The sequence below is a fragment of the Streptopelia decaocto genome, assembly GCF_964273445.1.
Source record: "Streptopelia decaocto genome assembly, chromosome: 2".
In the NCBI taxonomy this organism is placed as follows: Eukaryota; Metazoa; Chordata; class Aves; order Columbiformes; family Columbidae; genus Streptopelia; species Streptopelia decaocto.
In genome coordinates this window covers 64,035,365-64,055,254 of record NC_138655.1, presented here as the reverse complement: position 1 = coordinate 64,055,254, position 19,890 = coordinate 64,035,365, and the positions used below count along the sequence as shown (strand labels likewise).

General features: G+C 39.6%; 1 protein-coding gene across 6 annotated transcripts in view; it reads right to left on the bottom strand.

Moving 5' to 3' along the window:
- STX17 (syntaxin 17) overlaps positions 1-19,590 on the bottom strand; it is a 31,191-nt gene extending 11,601 nt beyond the window's left edge. Inside the window, exons 1-4 of one of the 6 annotated variants that reach the window (XM_082044746.1) lie at positions 19,458-19,567; positions 17,962-18,050; positions 12,434-12,615; positions 5,116-5,181 (exon numbers count right to left, since the gene is read on the bottom strand). In XM_082044746.1, coding sequence (XP_081900872.1) covers positions 5,116-5,181; positions 12,434-12,556 — 189 coding nt within the window. In that variant the 5' untranslated portion in view covers positions 12,557-12,615; positions 17,962-18,050; positions 19,458-19,567. Of the gene's footprint in view, positions 1-5,115; positions 5,182-12,433; positions 12,616-17,961; positions 18,051-19,026; positions 19,403-19,457 lie in introns of those variants that run through there. The other 5 variants (XM_082044747.1, XM_082044745.1, XM_082044748.1 and 2 more) reach the window with 5 other exon arrangements.
- Between the last annotated feature and the right edge of the window lie 300 nt (positions 19,591-19,890).

The window sequence follows — 19,890 nt, the reverse complement described above, 5'->3', positions numbered from 1 at the left end:
TGTCTAAGGAAACAAAATTATTATTCTCCTGCCTTTGACCGTAATGGAGACAAAAAAATGACATGCCAAACAAAAACATGTGAAACAGTGACAATAGTGAGTTTGGGAGGTGCTAATAATGCTTCCAAAGCACTTTCTTTTTAAAAATAGTAAATTAATTTAAAAAAAAAAAAGGAAAATTGCCCAGTTGAAATTGAGTTGAAATGTAGCTCTGCTAGAGATTTGCATCACTGCAGCTGGGGCAAATCACCAGAACAGCCAATGCAAATGTATACTGAAGATGGTTACTGTGCAGTGACCAACGCAACCACCAACTTCCTGCTGGAGTTTTCAAAAATCCTGGACAGAAAAGCTTCAAGAGCTGCAAATTACCCACCCCAATGAATGGCTAAATCAGATCCTCACTTCCACTGTTCATTATTACACTGCTGGTCAAAGAAAAATATCAATATTTGTGAGAAAGTAGATGGGGGAATCAGATGATGATATTGGCCTATTGGGTGAAATTTAATTTTAGTACCTCTTTCTTTGTGGTTTTGGAGAGAGGACTCTTGTTCCATTTATTGTCAATTAAACAGAAGCTAAATGACTTAGCAAGAAAGCTTAAGCCCTGCTGGGAGGAGACACATCTTAGGAGCTCACCAGGGTGTAGCACGATAAATGTTAGAGATATACAAGTGACTGTGACTTCTTTTCATAATCATTTGAATGTGCCAGAGTTTAATCTCTGGGTAGGGCATAAAACTGTATCACCCTCTTCCCAACTGTTTCCACTTTTAAAACCAAGCTTACTTGGAGAGAAAGATAATACAAAATCCTGTTTTCATTTATGAGAACTCCCAAGTTTCGAACTCACCAAATTCAGCCCAGAAGACAGAGAATTTTTCTTTATAATATTTGCAATTTTGGTCTGTTAACTTCCCAAATCAAGTAACAGTGTTTCAAATGCCGTTCTCACAAAAACCATAGGAAAATAAAGCTGGTGAAAACCTTGGAAGTTACCCCTTCAAAGCATGATCCATTGTCCCTATCTTATTTCTGACAGTTTATCTAATCTGATCTTAAAAGGACTTATTTAGGAAGAGCTATGTCCTCCTTGACAGTATGTTACAAGAATTTTTTATCCTAATTGCCACAACATTTTTCCTCATGTCTAACGGAAACCTGTCTTGCCTCGGTTTAAATCAGGTATTTCTAATCCTTTCTGTTCAACACAGAGAAGAACAGGTCTTGTCCTCTTTGCAGCCATCTGTGCCATGTTTGCAAACAGACAACGTTCCTCTGACAGGGGTCCTTTGGGCAAAATAACTAATTTGTCAGTATTTCCAAACAAGTCTCATTTTCCCAATTTCTAACCATTTTCATTGCTCTCCCTGAACACCCCCAACCAGCCCACAGCTTCCTCAAAAGTGTCATGCCCAAACTGGTTTAACTCTTCTACCTGGGGCCCTAATAATGCTGCCCAAAGAGACTGCATGAGAGACTGCACTGACTTCTCTCCCGCTTATACACCCCACTACATTATTTGGCTTTTTTCTATCACGTTGTTGTGGTGGTTGTGCCAGTATTACACTCAGTCTCTGCCACCATCATTCTCTTTTTCTTCTTCTTGGTCGTGTTATCATTAAATGTAATGTCACATACATTTTCCCATAGTTTACACTTTAAACTCTTTGTGCTGAAATAGTACATGGATGACACAGGATCTGTCATGTCCAACAAATCAGTCCCTTTTTATCTCCTGTCCTCTGCATTAATCACTGTCAACTCTTCCTCCATTCTGCATGTTATTGTTTTAAATTAAGAAGTAAATAGCACCTTCAAATAACCCACCACCTTAAACCCTTTCAAACATAAATATGATTTTTAAGAAAGTGCTGCGGTAGCGTAGCGGTACAAATGCCAACTTGCCTTCACTTATCTTGTCTGGACTTTGTTCAAAGTAATGTAAAAAAGGATATATGTTACAAATTGCTTGTCATAGGTCAAATACAATCTGAGTTTAAGGATATATCTATTCTACAGATGGCCAGAGGCTGTAACAGTGAGCTGATTTTACATGACCCTGCACTGATGCCATAAACAATCTCCTGCAGGGAGAAATACACTCATCTACCCTGCATCTCATGCTCTCCCAGTATATTGCATAGTATTCCAGAAAGATACTTAATTTGAAGACTGCTTTAAAGATGGTACAGAAGACATGAGCCATACAACCGAGTTTTGAAGATTTATGCAAAAGAGATCTGACCGAAAACCACCATTTACTTGTAAACCATTTGCACTTGAAATGTAGATCATAAAAGTGAAAAAGAAAAAACAAATAGATTAACATTTTTCGAGTAGCTTTCAACGTTAGAGCAACGCAGAGGAGAGACCTCTGCCTAGGTGTGTTTTGCAGAACACAGTCTCCTTTTGTGGGCTGAATACAGACTAAAGCCAGATCATTCAGCCACAGTATTTTTCCTCTTTTTGTTCAATGCCTTATATCCTCTCTTGTAACTGCGGCAGTTTTCTGCCTTTCACTACAAATATGATCAAAGCAGTCCTTAGGTGTGACAACAAAATACTGCCATTTCATTGAAATGAACTTAAATCTTTCAATAATTAACTAATTGTATGGAATAGTCAGCATATATGGGGCAAAGCCTAGAAAAACTGCATAATTATTCAGGCCCTAACATTTTAAGAACTCCACACACTGCCCCTAAAAATGAAAACCCACAAGACCACATTCATGAAAACTAATACACAGTATATAAGAGCTATTTTCTCAGTATTTTTAACAGGGTGTCATCACACCCTATGTAAAGATTTCCCTGGTTTCTTCACTTTCCTTTTTAGAAGTTTTTAACGTGGCCCCCAGTCACCAGAAAGAAGAGGTACACGTTTATGCTCATCTATACTTCTATTGTAATTTTGACCATCATCAAAAGTACAACAGAAGTAATTATTCTGGGTAAACTGAAAATTCAAAAAAATGGCTAATTATGTGCACATGGATTAAATGTAGAGTGGCTGTGCATATATTTGTCTAAAACCTGTGGCGGATGCCTTGGGTCAATATTGACTTAGGGATTCCTAATGTATTTTTACAACATCTAATTTTGAGAGCAAAGTGTGCACTGCAGAGAACATTTGGTATCACAATAATTAATCTGATTTCTTTGCAAACAAACAGATCACAAGTCCATTGGTAAACATTTAAACAGCTTACAGCAAACACATTCTACATGTCATATAATTTATTATCAAGTACTCCAGACTCCTACCTATTTAATTAAAACAGAGAGCTAGTCTACCCTTCTTGCATGGCCCCAGACACTTATTCTGTTCTCTGGGTATCAGAATGTGAACCACTTTAAGGCATAATTTGCATCTGGATCTAAAAGCAATAAGCATTAAATAAAATATAAGGAAATTTATTTTGGCTGAAAGCAAAAATGGCAAGCTTTAGGTTGAAGACAAATATAAATGTCTCTAGAGACAAATATGAGGATTTATGACTAGACCATTTAATGTATTTAAAAACATCATCTTCAACATGATTACTTTTTCTCTAATTATTGATAGATTATGTCTTGCTGATAATAAGGAGTTCCAAGAGAAGCTTTTCCTCCCCTCAGGTGTGGAAACACATTAGAGCACACACATAAGCAAACACATGCTTACTACACCACACCTGTTAGAATGCCATTGTTTTAACAGGACTTACACATTTAGAAGACTCTTTTGATATTAAGAATAAACTTATTTTATATTTGGATTTCAAAAATGTTTTGTGAAAAATCAAAATAAATGTTCAAACCTCCAAACAACAGAAAAATCAAGTGGATTTCATATATAACTTCTTATCATCTACACTATAAAAGCTCATTAACACCTTCCATTCCTCAAAAAAGATAAATAACTGGAGCTCTGCCTACTGTCTAATACTGTTGTTCAATCAGGATTAGTCCTTCTTTCTGTATTTTTTTTTTTTTTTTTTTTCATTTTTAGTCTGGTCTAATTTCCCACAGAAGTCAGTAAGGCAGTGCAACAAACACAGGAATTCACAGTATTAGAATTATAAACCACAGTGGCTTAGAACTGTACTACCACTGCGGGCAAAGCCTGCTTGCCTAGATGTAGGGTAGGTCACAAAAGTCTTCTGACCACCACCTATGAAGCCACCCCAAGATGTGTCTCCTGCTGGCAAAGACACAACTGTCCCCAGAATTTTGCCTCTACAGCCTGTTGTAACCACCCGCTGCTGTTATCTGTGTCAGCAAACTTTGCGGTGAGGATCTGGTCTTTGTGTGTTTCCGTACTGATAATCATAGAACCATTTCAGTTGGAAGAGACCCTCAGGATCATCAAGTCCAACCATAACCTAACCTAACTCCAGCACTAAACCATGTCCCTAAGAACCTCGTTTAAACACCTTTTAAACACCTCCAGAGATGGTGACTCCACCACTTCCCTTGGCAGCCCGTTCCAATGCCTGACAACCTTTTCCTTGAAAAAATATTTCCTAATATCCTAACTGAAATCTGAAATTTTCTTTGGCTATGTGCTGTTCAGCAGTGTGAAGGCTGATGTTTGGCATTAGCTTCTTCACCATTTTCATCAAGACATGTCTTTTTTTTAGAAACAGATGTGAGATTCCCTGTGTGCTGGGTTATGAGTGACTATGCATGAAGTCACTGAGATGACACCATGCTGACATATGTGCCTGGCATTTCCTCCTTTGATGGTATTACGCATCTAAGGAGGGATTTGCACACCAAAGTAGTAGTCCAGATGTTCTGTGTTTGGTCTGAAACCATGCTTTAAAATCAACTGTATGTCGTATTGCAACTCCTGCCTTCTAATTTAGAAACATACGAGGATAGTTTGCAAAAGACCAGAGTCTCCAAACTTTTGTTTGTTCAAGAATTCTCAAACATTTCTGTCTGTATTTGCCTCACAGGACACAATTAGGAAACCCCTACCTTTTAAACGAAGTAAAGCAATACCAGGTACTTGCCCAATCCATGTGTCAAATCTACACCTCTGTGAAGCACCATCCCACAGGTAACCAGTACTATATATGTAATTTAATTCTATTACTATTAGTCATTTTAATATGCTTACCTGAACTGTTCGTCCTGCGTTAATGTGCTCTTCGTGCAATTTGTCCCAGAGTCTGCATCTATGATACTAAAATAAAGGAAAAAGATTCCATATAATTGCTATTTTTACCAACTAGCTATGCAGAAAAAAGGAACCTTCAGTAAATAATAAGTTTAATTTTCCAAAATGAACAGTAAAGAATTTGAGTCATGGGCATTTCCACTGCAAAATTAGAGAGGTAAATAGCAATGTATTTAATGAGTAATTTTGTACAATGTTTTTTACTGAACTGCAGATAACCAGGGTTTCAGCATCAGTTTTTAACAACAAAGCAATATTGCAGCATCCTGATACCACTGTGGCATAAATCACTTGGTGGTCAGTAAAATAAAGGGCAGAAGAAGGAAAAAGAAATGGAACAGGGGATGGATGAGCACTACTGGTCATATAGGACAACGAGGTATCTGATATTATTTAAAAGAGAGTTGCATTCATCACAAAGCACTTCTCTCCATATTTACACTTTACCATTACTATATAGTTACAAACACAGTTAAAAGAACCATCAGGGCAGATTTGGCACCTGCCTGAGGCTCCACTGACTTCAATGGGAAACTCGCCATGCAGCGCTTTCCATGTGACAGAGACCAAAATAATTATTCCATTAGCAGAGAGTAAGCTTTGCAAAAGAAATACATATCATCGCATATAAACCTTATCACCATTAAAATAAATCGATCCCTGTTAGTGCTAGTTGACATATAGACACACTATCATGAAAAAGAGTAGTAAAATAACAGCAGTAGAAGCAGTGATTTGTAGAGCATGTGCTGAAACCATCAATGGATGCATCTACAATACTAGATGATATTAGAACATTCTTTTTAATTGTTAAAATAACAAGAAAAAAATAGTATTATTTGTGAGGTATTTTTATGTAAAATTTAATTCCTCAATTTCTAAATATGCTTTGTTGTCAATAAAAAAACCTTTATCTACAGCCTACATCTTTCCTTAATTCTTTTCATAATTTTAGAGACCACAGTAATAAACACCACATTACTAAGCTTCCTAGTATATAATGAGAAATCTGAAGTTACTTCTTATTTTCAAAGAAAAAAAAGCTCTTTCATGTTAGGATTTTGCAGCGCTGTGGAAGACAAAAGGTTTAGTGTTCAATTAAGTCAGATTAAAGTGATTTTTCTAGGAAACTAGCAACTTCTGCGTAAATTACTATGCCATTAAAATTACTGCCATTGTTCTTTAAAATAAAATGAACAAAAAAATCTGTACCAACAGTAGATCTTCCAATTCAATCATCCCTGAAAGAGTACTGAAACAGGAGTTTCTGAGGGTGGGACAGAAGGAGTTTGGGGAAAAATTACCATTTCAATTTCAGTTGACTGTAATCTATTGTCCATGCACTGAATAACAAAAAAATAAAAAAATTAAAAAAATCTGTCTTCCAGGTAAGAACAACAAGAAGAAATCATCGGAAAGCCTTTATTGCTCTTTATAATTTCTAAGAGAAAGGCTCAGCACATTCATCTGCTTTATATATTTAATAGCTTTGTTACCTTGCTTTCAGTTTCCTAGTATGCTAGTGGTGAACTTAAAGAACCCAGCGACTTAATACACCCAGTGCAATGACATTCATGTGGTCAGAGAATTCTTCTTGTTGACTCCTCTCTGTCACTCAACATAAAGTGGGCCGTACTCCTGAGCAGTGTTCACTCTGGGGGGCTTGAGGATAGCAAACCTCGAGGAGAGACAGTATTGCCATCATTTATCATTAACAAATACAACATGTTAAACTAAGGGAGGTCCATGAAGTAAAAATACCTATGGAATCCTAACCTGATAGAATCATAGAATCATTTTGGTTCGAAGAGACCCTCAAGATCATTGAGTCCAACCATAACCTAAATCTAGCACTAAACCATGTCCTTAAGAGCGTCATCTAAATGTCTTTTAAACCCCTACAGGGGTGGTGACTCCACCACTTTCCTGGGCAGCCTGTTCCAATGCCTGACAACCCTTTCCATGAGGATGTTTTTCCTAATATCCAATCTAAACTGCCCCTGGCACAACTTGAGGCCATTCCCCTTGCCCTATCACTTGCTACCTGGGAGAAGAGACCAACCCCCTCCATGTTACAGCCCCTTTCAGGTAGTTGTAGACAGCTATAAGGTCTCCCCTCAGCCTCCTTTTCTCCAGGCTAAATGGCCCCAGTTCCCTCAGCCGCTCCTCATCAGACTTGTGCTCCAGACCTATCACCAGCTTCATTGCCCTTCTCTGCACTCTCTCCAGCACCTCAATGTCCTTCTTACAGAAAGAGTGGGTCCAGAGGACAGTCATGAAAAAGGTCTCTCCTATGAGGAAAGGCTGAGAGAGTTGGGGTTGTTCACCCTTGAGAAGAAAAGGCCCTAGGAAGACATGATTGGAGCCTTTCAATATATAAAGAGAGCTTGGAAGGAAGATGGAGAGAGACTTTTTACCAAGGCCTGTAGTGAAAGGACAAGAGGCAATGGTTTTAAACTGAAAAAGAGTAAGCTTAGATTGGACATAAGAAAGAAATTTTGTACGATGACGATGGTAAGGCACTGAACAGGTTGTCCAGAGAAGTTACAGAAGCCCCATCATTGGATGGTCAGGTTGGCCGGGGCTTTGAGCAATCTGATCTAGTGAAAGATGTTCCTGCTCGTGGCAGGCGGGTTGGACAAGATGCTCTTTACAGTCCTTTCCAAACCAGACTATTATATGACTCTATATTTAAATGTAATTGTGCTATAGCCAAATAGTTTGTTTTCCACATCAGAAATACAAAACTCAACGTTACTCTTGGACGAGCTCTTTTCTTCGTCCCATTCTCTTTTGAGAACCCTCTTTAGAAAGAAACCTTCATGCTTACGCTTTTGATCCCTTCCATTTCTCCTTGAAAGGATCCAGTGGACATGGACAGAATTCAAAGTTTTGATAATATCTTCTGCATTAATTTTTGTAGCAGTTAGTACTCACCAACATTTCTAGAAGGCTCTGTAATTAATGTCTTATACAAACATATAGATTCTGATGAAGACTGTATTAAGACTCGGATATCTTAATTTCTCATTTTGTGTCACCTTTGTGTACCTTCCCACCACAACAATAGTCCTCAGCCAAAGGTAAAAAGTGTTTCACAAACATCCTTTACACAGTCATGGGAAATAAAATCAAAGCTCAGAGCAACAGAGAAAAGGATGCCATGTCTCACAGCCCATTTTCTTAAGTATTGTTGCATATCGTAAGCAAAGTATAGGGCAGCATGCCAAAGTCTCCATCCTCCTGCAGTACCTTGACAATCACTTTTATCTAACAGAGTCTAATGGAAAGCTGTAACTCTTTAGATAAGCATGCATTTTATTTCCCCTTTTGGAGTGAAAGACTATCCAACCTACAGAATGTGCTTTAAAAAAACCAAACCAAAACAAAAAACACCTCTTTGGGGAAAACATGAAAAGAAAAACAAAACAAAACAAAGCAAACAACCACAAGCATAGAGTACTGATTTCTTAAGGATGTAAGTTTTAAGTCTTCAGAAACTGTCATATGGAAAGCTGGACTTTCAAATGGTTGAGAAGCAATGCTATGATGATGGATTTACGGTAGCCACTTCCTCTGAAAAGGTGTACTCAAGATCAAATTTCATTATATATTGATTTTATAGTTTCTTCAAACAGTGATTTAGTAGATTAATTGTTTGGTCTATCTCTGGAACCTAAGGTTTAAATCAATATTCATGAAACTAGGTTAGAGATATTGGCTTCATCATAAGTAAATAATGTTGCTGCTCTAAGCAATTTGACATAATTAGTGATTTTTGCTTAAAAGTAGCCTGCAAAATAAACAGGACCAGATTCTACTAAATTATCCCTTTACCTGTAGGGATGTTTGGTTTACACGACTGAAAGTTAATTTTACAAAAAGTGTTTTAGCGGAAAATATTTAAGTTGCTGATCTTGGCAGCTCACAAAAGTACTGTAACACATTTGTTATGGCTAAAGGGCATGTAAAAGATAAAAAAAAATCTAAATTATTATGGAAGTATTTAAACCAAACTATTGCTAGTGTTCTGATAATCTAAAAGTATCTAGAGTGACAGATTTCAAATGCAGATTTGCCATATTTTTGTTCTCACCTTCTCATAAATCTACCAATAGAGCAAACTTTGGAATATTTATAGTTCTTACAGCCAGAAAAGCATTTAAAAAAACCTCAAAATTTTCAAATTTTAAGAACATTACACCAAGTATGGACTTTTAAAAGAATCTAGCATTTAGGGACTATTTTTATAGTCAGATGTATTACTTCTCATAAATGTCTGTGTCTTAGATTTTTTTGTCAATATACAGAAGTTCTGAAGCCTTCAGTACTGCTGAATATCTTCTGGTATAGTTAGCAATCATTTATTTGAAGGTTTTATCCATAGTTACTTGTTTCTAATAATCCTGTTAATTACTAATTCAAATATCAAATATGCCAGGACTTACACTGTCTAGGGATAAAGGAATTTTTAATTAATAGTATTCTGAGATTAGAAAGACAAATCTGTACTAAATGTTGCTACCAATTCTTGCTTTAATAAAAGTGTTGTTCTAGAGTAAACGCAGTTAACACTTTAAAGAACTGTATTTACAACTATTTAAGGATTTTTCTGATATGCAAATTTTGTTATGTTGACTAAACAGATCATTCACATCCACACCAACAACCTGAAAATCTCAAGAAATGTCCAAACTAGACACTTTCAGACTACATTAGATTTTTACATTCAAGATATAAAATTCAACTCAACAAAGTATCCTGGTAGTTCAATGTGATCATTAAGTGCCAACACAGAAACACTGCAGTTTGTATCACCTACAATTGAACTCTGGCTAAGCCTGAGTTTCTCTGACAATGCCTTGAACAAAGTGTTAAATCAGAACTAAAGACTTCATTTGATCAACACATGGCTGAATTAAGTGGAACATATTTCTCCCCTTTCCTGACACCATGGTAACACCATATAGCTAGATACAGCATAATTATTCTTTGTCTAAGTACATAGAAGATTTTCAGCAGGATCAACCAGTAACTGGCTGCCTCTCCTCACTGACCAGGTTCTGCAAAATGCAGCAGCTCCCAAGATCATCGTTCACATCAGTAAGTACAACACAGGGTAATAACTGATGACGTCTCTGTTTCTCATTGCAGCACCCAATGCCTTTTGAAGCTTCTTGATAGGGTTTGTATATATGCTAAACGAAGAGGGGTTTACATATATGGACAATATTTAGCAAAGAATCTATTTAGCTGTACAAAGTAATAGTCTTCAAAAGAAAAACCCAAGCAGCAGTTATGTCCATCCTCTCCATCCTCTGTCCCTAATTACTACCTTACACACATCAAAAGCTTATCTTTATCTTCGAATTGCAGCCAAACCACTTGCCTAAGGCTAATGTGCCCTGCTAATCACTTCCCATTCTGTATTGGCAGGTCAGCTCCCTCCTCCCATCACCACACTACCTTCTTCTAGGGAAAACACATTCACTCCTCTCATAATGACAACATATTTGCTCCTCTCAGGCAAGGCGGTAGCTTCTATGCCACCTTTTGCAGGCATTTATTAAATGCATCCCTTCATTTTGGGATGCCTTCTTCAGAAATTGGAATAATTGTACACCTCACTGTTCCAAAAGTCATTGATGCTGTTGGTGTTAACTGAAGTGCTGCCCTGAAGATATAATTTTTAACACAATTTTAACATAAGCCAACTGTGGACCAGAAACTACCTCTCTGCAACCAAGAAATCCCTCTTGGTGGATTATGACAAATGCATATTGCATCTATGCACTCTTGTGCAACTTGTGGGCCCTTCACAACAGGAAAGACATTGAGGTACTAGAGAGAGTGCAGAGGAGGGTAACAAAGCTGGTGATGGGTCTGGAGCACAAGTCTGATGAGGAGCGGCTGAGGGAACTGGGGCTGTTTAGCCTGGAGAAAAGGAGGCTGAGGGGAGACCTGATCACTGTCTGCAAATACCTGAAAGGAGGTTGTAGCATGGAGGGGGTTGGTCTCTTCTCCCGGGCAACAAGTGATAGGACAAGAGGAAATGGCCTCAAGTTGTGCCAGAGGAGGTTCAGATTGGATATTAGGAAACATTTCTTCACGGAAAGGGTTGTCAGGCACTGGAACAGGCTGCCCAGGGAAGTGGTGGAGTCACCATCCCTGGAGGTGTTTAAAAGGCGTTTAGACGAGGTTCTTAGGGACACGGTTTAGTGCTAGACTTAGGTTTTGGTTGGACTCAATGATCTTGAGGGTCTCTTCCAACCAAAATGTTTCTATGATTCTGGTTAGAGAAAGAAGGGAACAACCCAGCTACCAAGACTGTCTATATTTGAATGAAACAGCCTGCATGGAAAAGCTATTATTATGATGGTCTCTGAATCCTGTCCTATTTCACATGATTCTTCACTAGGTGCCCTTAGCTAGCTCTGTGGCTGTTGCCAGGTACAGGCTATGAACACTATATCTATACTAATAAACAGAGACCAAGAACATTTCAAGTCTGAAATCTGGTCATCTGTGCTGTTATATTGTTAGAACTGTCCCTGGCCAAGCCAAACAGCTCTCTCACAGAAAATGTTCTGAAGAACAGCTAAGGAGTCATAAACACAGAACAGGGGCTTATTCCCCATCAGCAATGTGGATACAGCCACCCTGTTTTGCAAAATATGAGGATTTAACAATATGGACATAAGCCATGTCAAGCCAGACAACTGCCCTGGCCATCTTTATTTTACCAGTACAGGCATTGCCGCAGCTTATACAAGAATTTAACTTGGAAGCATATTCACATTCACTGTCAAGTGAGATAACGTCAACAAGAAGCATATAAATATACTACAATTTCCATACAATTCTTTTTCTATTTATCTAAATAACACAGTCTCTCTATTTCTCTCAACTCAGTTTTAAAATATATAGAGAAAAAGATGGTAACAGTAGGTTACTCAGAATAGTTGGCAGAAAACCACTGTGACTTAAAAAATAAAGTGAGAACATTAGGCTGCTTTCCTTACAATGACTTTTTAACACAAAACAGTGATGTTTCTCACTGTGTTGACTGACTGCTTACTACAAATATAATTCAGTGTGTGGGAAGGCCTTTATAAGTCAATACAGAACTTTCATTTTTTGCCAATTTTGAATTAAAGCATATCATAATCAACTTTCCATCAAAATCTCTATATAATCTTTCAGCATGACCACTTCTATACTGTAAAAAGAACTACATTAATAAAAAGTGACCACTAACCTTCTCAATATTTATTTGGTGTTTTCTTAACCTTTCCAAATCTGTTGGAATTGCCACTTTAATGAATTTCTGAAGGGCAGGTTCAATTCGATGGAGTTTAACTTTTTCATCATCTTCAGACATCCTAAAAGAAGCTTCCAAGTCAATACTTGTCCAGTACACCTTCACCAGGGTAGAAACCCCTAAAAATGAAAGAATTGCAGACTTACAAAAACACAGTAATTTAGAAACACTTTTTAAAAGAAAGCAAAACAAAGTAGATCACTCTTCCCAATAATCACATCTATTCCAAAACCACAGTTGAGCAGTACTAACTACTTAAAATGTGGATACTCTATTTGCATTTTAAATTTATTTTTTCCACTTATTTGCAGGCTTTGGGGATCATTTTTCATACATAAAACTTATCACTAAGAAAAAAGTGCTAAATAATGAAGGCAGATACAAACATGCTTGCAGCATAATGATAGATTATGAGAATTACAATAGATGCTTTGCTTGATCAAAGTTCAAGTATTGCCAATTTACATTGTGAATCATCTTAAAAATTCTAAAGCATGTCCTGAAAAGACACCAAAATAGAATTAATTTTGGAAGTCCATTTCCTAGAAAGATTAATAGCTCCTGAAGATTTGCACTCCGAGTTGCATTTGTCCCCTCCTGAAAATGACTAAGGCATCACCTAACAAGGGGTTTCAAACAGGTCACTGAAATATTTGCAGAACTGGTACATAAGCAGCCTGAATTCTGTTCCCCACATACCCATCAAACATAACTTTGAAGTTTCACTCCTCTAAAAGAAAGATACGTAGAACTGTATATAACAGCACTTATATACAGAACATACGAGTAATATAAATGAATTCCATTATACTGAATACACACAAGGGACAAAATTATTGTGAGATTTGTTTTAGTTTTAATACTGTATAAACAGGCTATTTAAATGATATTATCTTTCTATACTCCTTTTCAAACAAAACCAAGAAGTTGAATTGCAGACACATATGAGAAAGTTTTGTCACACGTGTCACTGTAAAAAGACACATGCTAACTTGGCCACGTGAACATACCTGTACTAGAACAGCAACTGCATCAGAAGGCTTTTCCTGATTTTCCTGTTCCAGTAAAGAAACTGACTTAAAATAATTAAGCTAGCATAATCATCCTGGTACATATTAGGCACAGCAGAATGTAACAGGTTAAAAATTCTTCCTAATTTTCACACAGTCAAACAATGATTTACACATTATTTTTCTCCCATCTAACTACGGTGTGAAAGTGCAGGGGGAGAGTGTTGAGGATTTCTGAGACCTGTGATCCCTGCAGGCAGAAAGAACTTCAAAGCAGACGCCAGCTGATGGCACCAGGTCTCTGACTGAACCGCTTGAAGTCATAGCCCTCACTTACAGGCAGCAAGGAGGGTATATACAAATCTCCCTCACTTTCAAAGGAGCCAGGTAAGTGGCAAGCATCTTCCATCAGGTCAGCTAGAAAGCTGAAAGCGCTCCTGGCAAAAGGAAACCGGGTTTCTAGAAGAAAATGGTCCCTGATTACTCACCTTTTCCAATGCAGTTGCAAATAAAACCAAGCTGTGTTTTTCTGAAGACCAGAACACTAAGAGAAGACTCTCTTTTATCCCATCCAACAAAGAAACTGAAATCTGTAGGAAACCGAGCATTTACCAAAGGTAGAACAAGTCTGGGGGAGTCAATCTTTAAGGTTTTACTGCAGAGTTACCACTGATACACCTTTTCCTTGTTCAGAACCTCAGAAGGAAATTGTTTCATCAGTTGACCTAAATCACCTCTGCTTCAAATAACAGAGAGATATACTATCAAGCAGTCTTTAAAATCCCTTTCTGATGCAATGCATTTATTATTATTAGATCTTTGTCCAAATCTCCAAATAAACATGCACTGGGTGGTCACACAGTTTTGGGGATGTAAAAAGAACTTTAATCCTTTTGGGTTGATTTACTCTTTCCACCATTCTAAAAACAGTAGCTTAAATGCAAGATGATTAAAAAAATGCATAAATTATTTTATTATACTTGGTCACTATGGTCCCTAGCAGTTTTGAAAGAGCCACTTGTATCGCATAGTTGAACTCAATTTTGAGACTAGACCAAATGTTTTTTTTGCAATGAGCAGAAGATAAAAAGTATCAAACTCCAACCTGCAGTATTTCCTCTTCAAATACACATTTTATTTCCTGACAGCTTCTACACTAACCCATGAATTTATGAGCTAGAATTAATTTAAAATTGGCTCCTTAAAGATATTTAGTAGCCATGCCATGGTTATCTTTAATACTGAATAATCTTGAAGAAGTGATGACACAAACTCTTCAAACATCATACACTGTGAACTCACAGAAAACGACCACCCATTCTCTCTTCATGCAAATACAGCAGAGACTAAGCTAAAGCCATCATAATTTGGTCCTTATCTTTTAACGACATCTGGAGATTGATAAAAGTAAAATCTAACAGTTTAGACAACTTATAAACTCAACCACTGTGAAAGCAGAGTTAATGTAACCAACAGCTATATGTATTGAGTAGGTAATATAAGTAAGCAACAGGTCTAAATTCAAAGATTTGGCTGCATGCAGGACTCTAGATAGTAATTTTCTTCTCCTTAAAACTTCCCAGACGGTAAACTAGCTTTCATGACAGTGTCTATGAGTCTCTTTAAGGCACGGCTGCCTAAAACTCACTGCACAATAAGTATGAAAAACTAATAAAGAAATATAAGAACTGCTTACAGTCTCATCAGGTCTCCTGCTTAGTGATCTCTCTAACAGTATAGTAATTTTGTAACAAAAATTCTAAGCCATAAATTACCAATAAAATACACAAGGTCTTATTTTTTTAAAGTGCACATAATATGGTAAATAAAATTAACATTACAAGCTTTTGTGATGACCATATGCTCGTTCTGGATGCAATTCCAAGGAAATCTAAGGTTTCTCACATACTTTATTTGGTTTGTGTTTTCCTAAGAATAACTTAACAATTATTTTCCAAAGCTATAACACTGTTTTTTGAGTAATCATGGAATAACAGGACAGTTTCATTTGGGAAGGATATTCTTGCACCATTGAGCACAAGCTCAATTAGATGTGGTTGCACAGGCCCTTGTCAAGTTCCTACACCTCCATAGATGGACACTCCATATACTTACTAGACCCCTCCTTCAGTGTTTGACCATTCTCCAGGTTAAAAACAAACAAAACTGAAAAGACCTTTGTTGTAGCTAAATCATCTTGTGCCCATTGCCTCCCATCCCATTGTCAGGCACCCCCAAGAGGAGTCTGGCTTTACATCTTCTCACACACAGCAGTAAGATCTCCCCTTCCTTCACCTTCTCAAGGCTGAACAAACCCACCTCTCTCCGTCTCTCCTTAAATATCATGTTCTCCGGACCCCTAACCACTTTGCTAGCCTCACAAGTGCTGAACATGGGGGAGGACTCACTCTTTCAACCACCGTCCCTCAGCCACCATTGCTATAATGGCCCACAATGTGGTTGTCCCTCTTTGCTTCAGCAGGACAGACTCATTCAACATTTGGTCCACCAGGACACCCAGGTCCCATTCAGCAATGCTGCTCTCCACCAAGTGTTCCCCCAGCCTGTACTGGTCATTGGGTGACACCATCCCAGATGGTGTCTCTCCTTGCCTTTGAAGGAATTTATGAAGTTCCTGTCAGCTCATTTCTCCATCCCATCGAGATCCCTCCCGAGTAACAGCCCTGCCCAGCCTATCAACCACTCTCCTCAGGCAAGTAAAAAATACTGCTCTCAACTATGGCTTTTTAGGAAGATTATTTTGTCTCTCTCCTTGGATCTGAATTGCAGTCAGCACGTACATGAACCTGCCTAAGTTCCAAACTCTTCTCAGAGGTGCCATTCAGGCACCATGAGGTCATGTGACCCATCACCCTCCCTTTCTCATTTCTTCTGTACAGGGTGATCCTTATGGGTCCCTTCCAACTTGAGATATTCTATGACTGTCACTTGAACAAGGGCTTGGGCACTCCCTCCTACAAACATTTACCAAGTTTCAAGCACAACAAAATCTCAGGTTCTCTGAGACTGCAATACACGGCTCCAGTTCTCTAAAATAAATTAATGTTTGAGCAAAAAAGTCCAAAAGAATACCATATAATTAAATTAGTAATTTTAAAAATTATATAAAGCCATTTGTAATTAACTGAATTAACTGCCCTTGTTATATTCACTGTGCAAGATATTTTGATAAACAAAGAAATTACAGAATCTTGTCTTTTCAAATGGTGATGCAATAGGCCATTTAGGGGTTATCTTCTAAGTAAAATACTTACAATTTAACATTCAAAATTCATGTGCCAAAATTAAATTCTATTTCAGTGACAGGAATAACACTTATACAGAAGTGATCAAGACCCAGATGCAAAATAATTTTTAATCAACATATCCAACATATCAGACATATCCCAAACATACTGTAGCAGCATTATCAAAGTATTAGATGATGACAAAAATTATACACAACTCCCTTCTTAATATTTACATTTCCTGGAGCCTGGGCCCAAACTGAAACTGTAATAGTGAAGTAAAAATAGCATAAAACAATACCATTAACTTGATATCTACACTTAATATGAAAATCATCTATGATTCTTATTTCCCAAGATAGGGAAAAATTCCTTATCCAGTTTGTTCACCCCATGTCCTTGAAGTTACTTAAGTGTATCTTCCAGAAAAGATTAGTCCACATGCTCTTGTTTCTAATCAACAGAGCAAAAGAATCTGAGGAGTTCCACTGGCTTCATCTTTGCTTTACCAAATTAATGAGTATGTAAAGCAAACAAAAGTTTTCAAGAACAGATCAATTCTTCTGTCAGCTTTTGTAGGTCCAGCCAGTATATGTTACCTTACTTCACTGCTTAAATCAAATAATTGTACGGGGTAAAAGAACCTTAAGGCATACAATTCCAAACCGTGAAAGTGTGAGTGTAATTCTGACACTAACACAAAATATCCACCTATTTGGGGTGGTGCATAGAAAGCACATCAACACATCGTTGCAGTCAATCAGAAGTAAAATTCTTCCTAAGTACCTGTATTATAAATTTCAGTAAATGTTGTTAATACACATCACATGTAATGCTCATGAACTTGTCAAATTGCCTGGTGTTCTCCATCCAAATACAGCAGGAAAACTGCAGAATAAACCTGAAAAGTTCTGCTTGCCCAAGGAAACACAATGTAACACTCCTATTTGATTTTAATTCACTTACGACACTTTAGACAACCACTGCCACTAGAAAAAAGTATTTTCAGCATAGATGATGCCTTTTTCTTAAGGGTTGCAAGGCCCAAAGGCTTCTTCCTTTTCTCAAGGTAAATAAAATAAATTCAAATACAGGTGCTAGAATACAGAGACTTAAAACAGCTGTCTCACTAAGGTGACGCGAAACACTTCTCAGAGTAGTACTGGCCCCAGAATCACAGTGACAAAGAGTATTCACTGTTGCTCACCTGGCTGAAGTCTGTAGTTAGTGAGGAACACATTCCTGTGGCTACAGCCAAACTCCACTTTGGGTCTGATTTACATCTTTCTCCTTTGGCTGCAAAAAGAACCAAAGGGAAATACCTTTGTTGGGCTGAAATATGGCATTGTCACCAGCCCCAGCCTGTTCACAAAGTAACATGAAACTACTTGGTGGAATAAAGAGTGACGCGTGCGGGATTTCCTGCAGAACGATCAGAATTAGCAGCAGTACATAACAGACTGTGGTTCCTAGAGGATCTTCACGTTTGTGGATCACCTGGCCAGACAAACTTGATCCAGACAACACAAGGGCACCTGACTGCATTATGAGAAATCAGAGCAGACCACAGGCATTTTGTATTGATTTTACATGTTTCCGCTGGCTGCACAAGAGCAGCAAATACGTAATGACTAACACGTCAACACTTTTTGAACACAGCTGAACCAGCAGAGTAAGTTTTTAGTGGATCAACACCTGCAATACATGTCTGCAACGCAGCTCAACCTGCAATCAAAGCCCTAATACTGGTTTTTCCACATTCCTTAATTATGCCCGTGGTCTCTCCCCAGCAATGAAGAGGCTACAGAGGCCTGTGCCTCCTGTATCTCGCCCCTAAAAAGCAAGGGGTGCATGGAGTAGAAGCGTAAGAGAAGAATAAAGGTTTTACACCCTACATCAAGGCTTCAAGTGGACTACAGCAGTTTCTTTTCCCTGAATTGCTTTTTTTAAAGCTTGAGGAACGCATGGATAAACCATTTGTCACACTGTCTTCTATTTTTTAATTTTTTTTTAATTTTCCTGAACCCAAGCTGGTGTGACGAGTTGTGATCCGGCTCAGCTCCCCACCGGCACGTCGACCTGTGCCTCCCCGCCACCTGCCCTACACCCCCCGCGAAGGGCCTCCCGGGCCTCCCCGCCGGGCCTGGGGCACCCCCACGGCTGGGGCACCCCCACGGCTGGGGCACCCCCACGGCTGGGGCACCCCCGGCCACTCCGCCGCCCTGGCCAGACTCAGGCACCGGCCGCTACTGGGGAGGGAAACCACCCTTACCAGAGCGGGGGCCAGGGCGGAGCGGGACGGTTTCCCCCGCCGCGCCAGCCCGCTCCCGAGCAGCGGGAGAGGGGAGGCCGAAGGGCGCGGGCCTGCCAGCGGCAGCAGGGCCCGGCCTACGGCGCGGCCCGCCAGGCCGGGGTGAGCAGGCGGCCCCGCTGAGGGGCAGAAACCGGGGGGTTCAGGGGAGAAACCGGCGCTCCGCTCCCCGCCGCGCTGCGAGATCCTACCGGCCGGCCACGTCCGCAGGGCACGCCGGGGACCCTCCAGGCTCCGGCCTGGCCTCGTCCTCGCCTCCCCGGCGCGGGAACCGAAAGCGAAAGCAGCGCGGCCGCGGTGGGGGCACGGCAGCCTCGCTGCCCGCCCTGGCAGCCTCCCCCCCGCCTCGGCGCAGCGCGCCCTGCCGCCACCCCTCGCCCGCGGCCCCTCACCGTGTGGCGGCTGCGGGCGAGACGACGACCGCGGGCGGCGGCGGCCCCGGGACGCTGGGCGGCAGCCGGAGCGCAGGGCTCCCCCGCGGCGGGAAGCGGCCCAGCCCCCGCCCGCCACACGCACCAACACCCGTCCGGGCGCTCCGGGCGATTTTCATGTTTATTTTCCTCCGTAACTCTGGGGCGGGAAGGGGCAGGGGCGGAGGAGGAGAAGCAGCTTCTCAGGCTGCGGGGGGTGGGACAGAGTACCAGTGACTGGGATAAGGGTTCATGGGGAGAAAAGAAAGTTAAATTTCTTATTCTAAAAGAAAGCCAAAGGTTCCCACCATCATTTTAAGAATTTTTCTTAAATTCCCCACTACCAACATTTTCACTTGCCTTGACAGGGGGTTTTGGTAATACCAAATCACCAAGTGAGACCCTGGGGATTCAG